We start from the raw sequence: 11288 nt of genomic DNA, 5'->3' as shown, positions 1-11288 counted from the left end.
AAAAGAGCGGCCGGAGCGGGGAGAGAAGCGGTGGCAAAGTGCGGGAGGGTGGGTGGCTAAGGGGGCAACTGGTGGAAATGAGGCGAGGAGTGATGCTGGAGGACCCTGGAGGAGTGGGGATGGGAGGGAATGGCGGGAGAGACCGGTACAAAGATGGATTTTGGAGCTGGACGAAGCATTAACAAAAAGTACCAAACTCCCCGCGCATCCCAGTCACTTTGGTTGGTACCCTTCGATTCTCCCCTCTCCCCCAAACTTTATCGGTTTTTGACTGCGGCAAAACCGATGAGGTTTCTTAACGGCACGTTACAAACTAGTGGATTAATTTTTGTGGACAAGATTTCATCATCTGCATAGAGAAATACCTGGGGAAGCACCCAGGGATGGCATCCCTGTCTCATCCAGTGCATCTCATAAAGGGGACAATTCTCCATCAAGGCTGATGCCATAAAGATTGGCACTTCTACAATCTTTCTCTCTCCCTCCCTCCCCCTCCCTCTCCCTCCTCTGTATTTAACATTACCTGAATTTTGGAATTAATGAAATCTGTCAATCCAGGAACAAAGGATTAATCTGGAGCCAGAGCACTGTGAATGTATGTGTTTTTGGACACAGTTGGGAGGTAACGGCAGAAACAATATAGAGATGTATATTGGGGTTCATCCTTGACACCTATTTTCAGTATTGAAATATAGACCTGGAAGAGACATTTTCTCATCTGATTCTTGATATATCAGTTTTAACAAAGGATTAATACCGGTAATGAAAAAAATAGGAATGCAAATATAGTGAAGTCTTTAAAATATAGGATGAAACAGTATGTATGAAATTGAATTTGTGTACTTGTAGTTTTATATTGCGATTTTGGATAATGATCAAAATTCATGCAATGTTACCGGTACCACCTCTTATAATCAACTTATGAATCTTTGGAGGGATATTGGGGGGAAATCATTCTGATGATGCTGTATGTCAATTAGTGAAGAATATAAATATTGGTTGGGGTGAATTTGTTTTAAGGTTTATTTGGGGGGGGGATTGTAGGAATCCATTAGGTTTGTGTCTTCCTGGGACCTCCCTATATAAAAAAGAATATTTGAGTCAGCTTCCCATTTACTCTTTCTTGAAGTGAAACCCAAGTTGTAGAATTGGAGTTTGGATCCATGGTGAATGCATGCATCTGGAGCAGTGTTTCTCAACCTTGGCAACTTTAAGTCCTGTGGACTTCAACTCCCAGAATTCCCCAGAGCTGGCTGGGGGATTCTGGGAGTTGAAGTCCACAGGACTTAAAGTCGCCAAGGTTGAGAAACACTGATCTGGAGTATCAAAACAACTGAGGTTCTGAGATCTCAAATATTAGTAATCCCCCCCCCTTTTTTTACATTTATTGTCAATCTTTGTTATTTAGGTAAAATTGCCACATTATGTTAAACAATGAGAAATTAAAACTAGAGATTTTTGGAAATGGGTATATTGGGTGGAAACAAACTATAATCAAGAAAAAAATTCTGGATATATGTCTATATTGCACCGGTGTTCTGGATAATTTTGTCTAAAATGTAATTCAGTCTTCAAAAGTCAGTTTGAGATTGTGGAAAATAAACATATTTATTTCATGTCAACTAATTTTTTATGCAGATTATTTTAAATAAAGGTATAAGTGCCTGATGCTCTTTGTCTAGTGCAAAGCCAGGCAGATTAATTAATAAAAATATGGCCAGTTTAAGATGTCAAGTATTTCTGTTGGTTCAATAAACAACTTAATATCTTTTTATATGTTACTGGAGTAGTCTATCTTTATTTTTAGATTATTTTTATCTTTATAAACCACTGTTAATTAGATTTTGCACAGGCAATTTTTACATGTGGGTACCCAGTTCTAACAAAAGGCAAATAACTTCTGTATAATAAGTTGGTGTTGAAATATTGACAGCAGTGTTAGTCATCATTTATGGTTTTATTCTTGATAAGAGAAAAATCCTTGCTTAGCTAGATAACATAAGGAAAGAGTAGAAGCATTGCAGAAGCAGCAATGACAGACATTCATGAAAACGAAGAGACGTAGGTAGCCATAGTGGTGGCAGCTGGAATCATATTCTTCTTTTAAAAAGTGCCAGGAAATCCAAAAAAAAAAGCTTTTAAATTCTAGATTGTATTAAAATATTGTTTTTTATGTTTATTTTATAAGCCGTAATTTGAGAGAACTAAAATCATGGCTTGGCATGAATTCGGTGTGCTGAATTGGCTTCGAGAGAGTCGGCAGTCCCGAAAATTAATCTTGTTGATTGTCTTCATTGCTCTGCTTTTGGACAACATGCTGCTGACTGTAGTTGGTATGTAAAAAGTTCATCATGGATATTATAAATATTGTAACTGCTTTGCTTGTGGGTAGCCTTAAACTCCTGCGTGAAGTGTGTATGTCTGTACATGCGTGTTTGCTACATTCATTTCCTTCCTTTGTGGCTTTTGTAAAACAAAATGGCAGGAAAGATAAAAAGTTGGCATGTCATGTCTGATGAAAGAGACTTTGGCTCTTTCACTCTTACGTTTTATTATGGTTTAGGTTTTCAGTGTCACAACAATTAGCCATTATGGAAACAGCAAGAAATTGAATTAACTTGCATGATGGCTTGAATGTACGAACGTTGATCAGATAATTAAACATTGTGTTCTTATCAAAGGAAGAGATATTTTATTCTAAAAGGACTACTGTAAAGGACTGGCTCATCTACTGTAGGCAAATCTTAAATTTGGTATCTTCTTTTATTGATATAAGCAATAACAAAGTTTGAAGCAAGATTTGTTTTCAGGTAACACAAAACCTCTGTTTTTATTTAGTGGTAATGAACTGTTATTGTTCATATAGCAATTGGCAAGACAGTAACTCTTATAAAACAAATACCAGACTTTTCAGGTAAACTAGATAGGAAACTAGAGGAGCTAATTCTACTTTACTGCAAGGTTACATTAACAAATTCTTGCAAGTCTGAAAGTACAAATCTCCCACCGTCTCCTTTTCAGTCTGAGAAACAAGGGAGGATCCCTCCTGAGCCTCTTTCTCCTCTCATTATGCAGCTGTAGAGTATGCCTTTTGTTATCTGACCATTCTCTGGGCTTATCTATGGAGATTCTCAGTCATCCATGTCATGGTACTCCCAAAGGTGCTTTTTTCAAGAGGCAACTGGACTTTCTGGTTTTTCTTTGATGACGTTTCACTTCTCATCCAAGAAACTTCTTCAGTTCTAAGCGAAGCGAAATGTCTACAAAGAAAAAACAGAAAGTCCAGTTGTCCCTTGAAAAAAATCACTTTGGGAACATTCTCAGAAGAGCATTTCTTTGCCCTGAGTCTCAAAGTCATTCTCACGTATCATTGCACAGGGGGAATTTCTTCAATAAAAGAATTATGAAGATGAAAAAGCATTCACAGAATTAGCAAACAAACAACAAAAACCTTCATCACAGAAATGTACTTCATTTGATGCCCCAGATTTGATAATTTGAATATGCATTTAAATCAGAATGAGTAAAGTTGAATAATTTTGAAATCTATTTTGAATATAGAAATTTAAATACATGTTAAGTTGTGTTAATACTTAAGCGTTTCTATAATGTAAATCATGATTTTGTATATATTGTAATATTAATTTTTCCATGAAAATGCATCTTACATTAAAATGAAACCATCTTTTTACACTTTTATATGTGATTTCTTATAATAACTCTGTGAAATGAATTGGGTGGATTCATAGTGTATAATTATGTTTGCCCTAACTAGTTTGAATTTCCAGGTTTAAAACAACCAACCATCATTTAGAATTCTGTACTTGGCGTTTTTTTGTTTTCCCACAAGTTTCAATATTTTATTTCTATTTCTTTACTAGACTTTCTATGCAATTATCAAGACAAAATTGAAAACAACATAGAATTCCAACTACAGACTCCAAAATAATAACAAATGTTATTCATCAGGGGCTTTTCGGATTTTAATATCCCCCTGTTCAACAGACTCTTCAGGTTGACTAATATCCCAAATGTAGATTATCAATTATCTCTGACGTCTGTTGAATTATACATACGCATGAACAATTCTTGTTTTATGCCCCGTCCAACTCCATTCCCATTAAAAAAATGGCTATTTCAGCGTTGTCATTGTTTGGTTCAATATAAAGTAACATGGCTTAATTTAGCAATCCTGTACCAATGTACCAGGAAATAACAGTATGTCCATTGATTTAAATGAAGCTGACTCTGAGGGGACATATGGGGAAAAGCTATTCACATATGAATTTTTTTGTAGCTGTCAAATGGTATATGTGTTTATTCAGTAAATATAATTTTTTTTCATATTATATTTTAAACCATTATAGCAATTTAAATTTGCTCTGATATCAAGTAAGTAAATCTTCACTAGATGTTGTTTTTGCAGTGTAGTTTGTAAAATTAAATTTGAGATCCATAAATTAGAACAAATAATCTTCTTGTTCCTGTATCTCCTGCACTTGTGCGGAAGTAAATTTCAATTTTCCTTTGTCATGCTTTAGAACTAGCTTTGACAAGAGATTTTCCAAATGATTTTAAGTTTTGCAACTTAGCTTCCTCACTCTTTCCCTATTTTTCTTATCAAGCATTCCCATCTATTCCACTTTCACTTGCTCTTCCTGGTGGAATATGCCTTTTTCTGCATAGTCCCCCCCCCCCAAAAGAATCCTGGTTATTTGAACAGCTTTATAAATAATAGCCATTTATGGCTCTCCTCTCCACTAAGCTTCCTGTAACAACAACGATATCCTGAGAAAATTGGTTATGCTCTGACATATTAACATTTTTATCTGTTTCATGTTACATTCATGTCAAAATTATCTTTTAGTTTTAAAGTATGGAAATATAGCTTTGTAAATTATTTCCATATCACTAGTTTTTCAGTTACGTACTTGCTGAAGGCCATTCACTTATCTCAACTGAAAGGTTTCCTGAATAAATAAGGTTGTTTACACAGTAATTAGATTCAGACATTTCGCAAAACATGATTCATCTAAATGATTGATAAGTTTGTCATTAATATCCCCTGCAAGTAGTTTTTCCTACCTCCTTATTTTAAAAGTCCTCATTTTCTTTCTGACACATTTATATACTTAGGATGCTGTTGGGAATTTCAACCATATAAAGATGCCATATTTACTCATTTTCTTTCTGTTTCCTTAATTTCCTGAAATTATTACTATATCATCTGAAATACGTTGACTTGAAAACAGGGATGGGTTTCAACCGGTTCGCGGCGGTCCCCGCGAACCAGTTGGTCGGCGAACCCAGAAGTAAGTAACTTCCGGGAACGGCGAAGGGCCCACCCGCCCGCCCGCGCTCCTTACCGGTCTTTGAAGGCTTCTGCACTTCCACGCAAGCGCATGGCACATACAGCGCCTGCGCGATTCTCCACGAGCAGCTGGATGGCACATACAGCGCCTGCGCGAGTCTCCGCGAGCAGCTGGAGCATCGCGCAGGCACTAAGACACATGCGTGAACTGCGCGCGTGCACGAGGACGCCGCCGGCCCCATTCCAACCGAACCGGTTGGAACGGGATTAGCAACCCACCCTGCTTGAAATTGAACAGGATTTACACAGGACCATCAACCTGTAATTTATTAAACTGTATCAAATTTCTGTACCTGGACAGGAGGGAGGTTTAGCAAGTGTGGAAAACGCACTGGGAGGCATCCTATCAAATCGCAGCTGAGGAGATTAATTAATTTGGCAGGCAGGAAAAGCTCACTGACTAAGCAGCGAAGAGAGGGAGACAACATCTCCTGCCAAATCTCAGACCAGTAGGAAGGAATGAGGTGGATGATGCTATCTACAAGGAGTCCCATGTCAAGGACTTTAATCGGGCCTTTGGATTTATGACCAGAGAAGCTCTACAAGCAGAAAAATTGGATCATCATCCTGAATGGTTTAATGTTTACAACAAAGTTTACATAACCTTAAGCACACACAAGTGTGCTGGCATATCTGAATGGGGCATCAACTTGGCCAGTTTTATAGACCAAGTTGGAAACATACTAGCATAAAGGGCTCACATCATCTTTGTCTGTAAAAGTAGGTCCCGGATCGTAACCTGTCAGAAAGTACCATGACAAATGTAATCTGGCCTCCATAGCCAGTTAATATGGCATCTTTTTGTAGAAACTTCATATTCGGTTACTGTAGGGTTACACCTGGCAATAGGCAGCTGTTCTGTGAATTCATCTATTATCCCTTATAAATCTGTCTTGTGTCAATATCTGTCTCTAGGGTTCTTTAGTCTGTAACCATATTAAGCAGTATTAAGTAGGTGTAGGAGAAGTTGCCTGTGGTTGCCAGTTTTAATAAAGCCTGTTCTTACATAATCAAATTATTTTTAAAAAGGGGAAAAAGGAATTTCAACCATATACAGATTGCCATATTTACTCATTTTCTTTCTGTTTCCTTAATTTCCTAAAATAATGACTCTATCATCTGAAATACATTGACTTGAAATTGAATAGGATTTACACAGGACCTGTGTGTCATTTATTAAACTGTATCAAATTTCTTTACCTGGAAAACACCTGTTATGTACATTTGTAAAGAACATATGAAGGAGAGATTATCTACCCTAATATTGTCTTTGTTAATTTCAACAACTGTTCGGAATATTAGATCTGAAGCTTTTCCAGAGCTACTTGGAATTTTGAATGTTCATGACAAAAATAGGAAGCTAATTACTGAGTTATTAATAAAACCAGAAGTTCACATTAACTGAAGCAGTGACATGCGGTGAAGCTTATGGCTGGTGAGGCAAAAAGAAAGAAAGCGGCTTTTGCCCGCCCTGCAGCAGCTATGTCTGAAATAGAGGTGTCCTGCGCCCTGCAGCTATGTCCGACCCAGCTGCGGGGCGCGGGATGCCTCTATGTCAGACAGAAGTGGCGGGGCACTTTCTTTCAGCTTTTGCCCGCCCCGCAGGGCAAACACTTCCACCTTGCAGGCGCTGGAGCCACAGGCCACCAGGAGTACCCAGGCTGGAGTGAGAGCCGCGGAGGCGAAAGGCAAAGAGGGGTGGGGGGTGTTCCAAGAGCCCGCCTCCCCTATTTGCGCTCCGCAAGCCAGGCCCATGGCAGCAAGAGGCTCAGCTCTGCTTCTATCACCCCCCCTCTCCACTCCAGAGAAGCCGGCCGCGGGTGAGTCTCCACAGCCCTGGTTCTGTCTCCAAGCAGCCCCGGGAGGAAACGGGCCAGCCCTGCTTCCCTCCCCAGACTTTCTGGGAGCGGAGGACCCGCATTCCTCTCCCCCTTCCAAGCCCTGAGTGGCCAGCCTCGGCTCCTGCTGCTTTCTCCCAGAGCTCCGGCAGGCCCGCCGAGGAGGAATCCGGACGAGGCAGGAGCGAGAGCCATGGAGGTGAAAGGCAAAGAGGGATGGGTGTGTGTGTTCCAAGAGGCCCCACTCCCCTTTTTGCGCTCCACAAGCCAGGCCCGCAGCGGCAAGAGGCTCAGCTCCACTTCAATTGTCCCCCCAGCTCCAGAGAAGCTGGCCGCAGGCAAATATCCACAGCCCCAGTTCTGTCTCCAAGCAGCCCCGGGAGGAAACTGGCCAGCACCACTTCCCTCCCCAGACTTTCTGGGAGCGGAGGACCCGCATTCCTCTCCCCCTTCCAAGCCCCGAGTGGCCAGCCTTGGCTCCCGCCACTTTTTCCCAGAGCTCTGGCAGGCCCACTGAGGAGAAGCCTGGACAAGGCAGGAGTGAAAGCCGCCCACCCCACCGCCTCCTCCCAGGCCCGCCAGGCCTCTTCCTTGCCCTCCGGGGGCTGGGCAGGGGTTGGGAGCAGCTGGACCACCCTCGGCTGGTGTTTTGGCTGCGGATAAAGAGGCATCTGCTGGGCTGAAAGCAGTGGAGCAGGCCCCGAGTCCAGCCCGGACCGGTGTCCAGCCTCCCTTTCTTCAGCTCCCCGCTCCCCAGCCAGCCAGCCCATCCAGTCCATTCCTCCCCCGGTGCGGCAAGCTCCAGCGGGCTGGGGCCTGGCAAAAGAAAGAAAGCACCAGCCCGCCAGCAGAGGCGGGTAAAAGACCTGCCTCTGCTGGTGGGCTGTCCCCCTCTTCTCAAAAAAGCTGTCCTCCCTGCCTCTCCCCCTTTCATTTCTTCTCAATTTGAGAGAGAGTTTGTTTGAGTGAAGTAAAGAAACAAACACAAACACACAAATTACTTACAATAAAATTAATTACTTACGTGTCACGGAGGATTTCAACTCTCCTCTTGTCTGCCATGATGAAAATGTAAAAAGTGTAAAAAGAAAAAGGCAAAAGCTGCTGCTGCCAGAGTCCCCAATGGATGACTCTGCTTAACTGTTTAAAAAGAGCCTCTAAAAAAGTGCCCTCTGCAAGAGGAGGCGAGAGAACCACGTGCCTCCTTTGCATAAGGAATTTTTCGCCTTTTAACCCTTGCTTAACTCTGCTCAAGTGATCATAAAGATAGTCTAAAGGAGGCATGTGGTTCTCTTGCCTCCTCCTGCAGTTAAGCGCTAAGCAGAGTCATCCACTGTGACTCTGGCAGCAACTACCTCAGCCTTTTTCCTTTTAATTTTTTTTTCTTTTCATGATGACAGTGGTGAGGCCCTGCCTCCCCTGCCTCCCCTGACTGCACGTCCCTGAACTGAAGTTAATGTGGAATACTACTTAATCTAAAAATCTCTTCAGATTAATGATTAACAATATAAATCCAACCCTAAATAAGTAGTCTTGATTCATGTTCTTCAGAGATCAAGTAGATTATTTTATAGAATGAATACAAGAATTATTTTACGTTCAAAATATTACGTAAGAAATATCAAATGCAACCAGTTGTAGATAATTATTACATTGTGTTCCAGTTAAGAAAGTCAAGACTAAAAGTATCATTGTTATTTATTTCCTTATTTATATTTTATTTAGCAGTTTTGCAAAGAAAAAAAAAAAGAAGCTTCTTTTACTGAAATAACTAAAAATATAAAAGATACAATAGTAGTTCCTTGAACTCCATTATGAAGAGGGGAATTCATCCTTTTTCTGCGGTGTTTCCTGGACAACTAATTGGTATCAATATTGCATTCATTTACATACCAGGTTATTGTTATTTTTTATATGACTAGTATTTTGTTTCCAGATGAACTTTATAGAGGTTGATTTATCATTGCAGCCTTTTGATGTTTATTGTGTTTGTTCTAATTAGGATGCTTATTTGATGTTTATACTGTGCGCTTCAAACAGCTGCTGTGGGTAAAGGACATATAAATGAATAAAGGCATAACAAGCATAGGATTTTAATCTTTAGCTTTTAAAGAATTGGAAGTATTTTATTCAGATCATAGTTATATCAATGCCTGGGGTACGCAAAAATCATCTTACACATAATTTTAATATCAATTTTCTAGATGCTTTTGCATTTTTAAATTCAACTCCCTATTTAACCATATGGGGAATACTTTTGCAGAATTCTGAGGAAATTGGGGAAGACTTGAATATATTTTTCCTCAGTTCTTTGATGTTAGACTGAATATAGATAAGTCTTATCATGTTTTTTTCATTCCATGTAGAAAAGAATGACTGACTGCTTGAATTCCAATCATTTTATGAATGAACTTATGGGTTTGTCTTTCTTCATCAGGATTCTTGTATAAGTGGAAACAAACTTTAGAATAGCTATGTTTTCATTTTTTTTTAGAACTATCTTATAAATTAAATAGGCTAGTTTATGATACAGCTTATTTTTGTGTTTTATTAAACTAATAATAATGCTGTTTAAAAATACAAATATGAAATGCATTTTCAAGTAATATGCAAATATTAAAAGATGTTACGAGTTAAATTATGTTGAAATGATAAAATAGTTCACGTAAGATTAAATAAGAAGAAAAATGGAAAGCTCGGACACATGTATCAGAGAGTACAAAATTTGATCAGATTTAAACTGCTTTTATGAGCTCCTGTTGAAATAAAGTTATTTTGATAAATCCAAACAGTAATTTTTCTATCATGAAAAATTCTGAAAACTAGCTATTTGTTCATCCATGTACTTTACAAAAGAAAAAGTGCAGCCTTGTGCTTATTTTTGTTGTGTTTATTATGACATGTGTATGTCGTAATATGTGACATAATTATGTGACAATTGCTCTCTTTGCTTTTTCAGTGCCAATAATACCAAGTTATTTGTATAGCCTTAGACACCCCAAAAATGTAACGGATGTCCAAACCACTAGACCGGAGACTCCTGTCAACTCGAACAGATTGCAAAGCATCTTTTCCTATTATGACAATTCAACTATAGTTACTGGAAATAATTCTGAAAGAACAAGGCCAGAAGATTATTATGCTCAGACAGAGCAAATGGTGGTCAATATGTCTATGGTAACCCCATCCTCCTCAGACTGTCCAAAGAAAGACAAAGAGTTGGTGAATGAAAATGTAGAAGTTGGTTTGCTTTTTGCTTCCAAAGCAACTGTCCAATTGCTTACTAACCCTTTTATAGGACCAATGACAAACAGGTATGTTTTCTTTTTTTTCTTACATAATAAAATATATTCCATTTGTTCTATTCACCTGGGTATTTATTTTTTTAGAGAAATATTTGCTTTATTATGTATGCATCTTATTTCTTATTTAGTTTATTGGTTGCTTTCACTGAAATATATTATTAAAACGAATTGCTAATAAACCTGCACTATATCATCCTTAAATGAATCAGCCTTCTGTTTACCTTCAATTTTATTTTACATAATTTTCAACTTTGTTCCTTTTCTGCTTTTTGACTGGCATCTTGTAGAAGGAGTGAACTTTTTTTTTAGCTAATGCAGATATCAGATAATGAGAACTAGAAATGAAATAGCTTATGTTAGTAAAACTATTGCAATGTCTTCAGTAATAATATGGGAGTAGTGAGTCAAAATTATGCACTTCCCTCCAGCCAAGCTTTCAAATACGTTTTTTATTATAAACTATTTATTTTTATGTTACTTTTCAAAGAACATCCTCCTAAGTTAGCTTGTTGTGCACTTGGTTAGAATGCAGTACTGCAGATCGATTCTGTCCATAGTCAGGAATTCGATCCTGACGGGGCTGAAAGTTGACTTAGCCTTCCAGCCTTCTGAGGTCAGTAAAATGAGGACCCAGATTGTTGGGGGTAATATGCTGACTTTGTAAATGACTCAGAGAATGCTGTAAAGCAGGGGTGTCAAACTCAATTTCATTGAGGGTTGCATCAGGGTTGTGTTTGATCTCGGGTGGGGGCGGGGGGGCATGGCCAGCTTGAC

At 39.2% G+C, this 11288-nt stretch overlaps 1 protein-coding gene and 1 pseudogene across 1 annotated transcript in view; both read left to right on the top strand.

Moving 5' to 3' along the window:
• Positions 1-2194: 2194 nt before the first annotated feature.
• Positions 2195-11288, top strand: part of SLC18A2 (solute carrier family 18 member A2) — a 50174-nt gene continuing 41080 nt past the window's right edge. Inside the window, exons 1-2 of the mRNA XM_032224854.1 lie at positions 2195-2333; positions 10169-10523. Of these exons, the coding sequence (XP_032080745.1) occupies positions 2213-2333; positions 10169-10523 (476 nt within the window). The 5' untranslated portion in view covers positions 2195-2212. The remainder of the gene's footprint in view (positions 2334-10168; positions 10524-11288) is intronic.
• Positions 4201-6063, top strand: LOC116513833 (annotated as a pseudogene).

The sequence above is a fragment of the Thamnophis elegans genome, chromosome 10, assembly GCF_009769535.1.
Source record: "Thamnophis elegans isolate rThaEle1 chromosome 10, rThaEle1.pri, whole genome shotgun sequence".
Classification (NCBI taxonomy): domain Eukaryota; kingdom Metazoa; phylum Chordata; class Lepidosauria; order Squamata; family Colubridae; genus Thamnophis; species Thamnophis elegans.
This window is presented reverse-complemented; position numbering and strand designations above follow the sequence as displayed.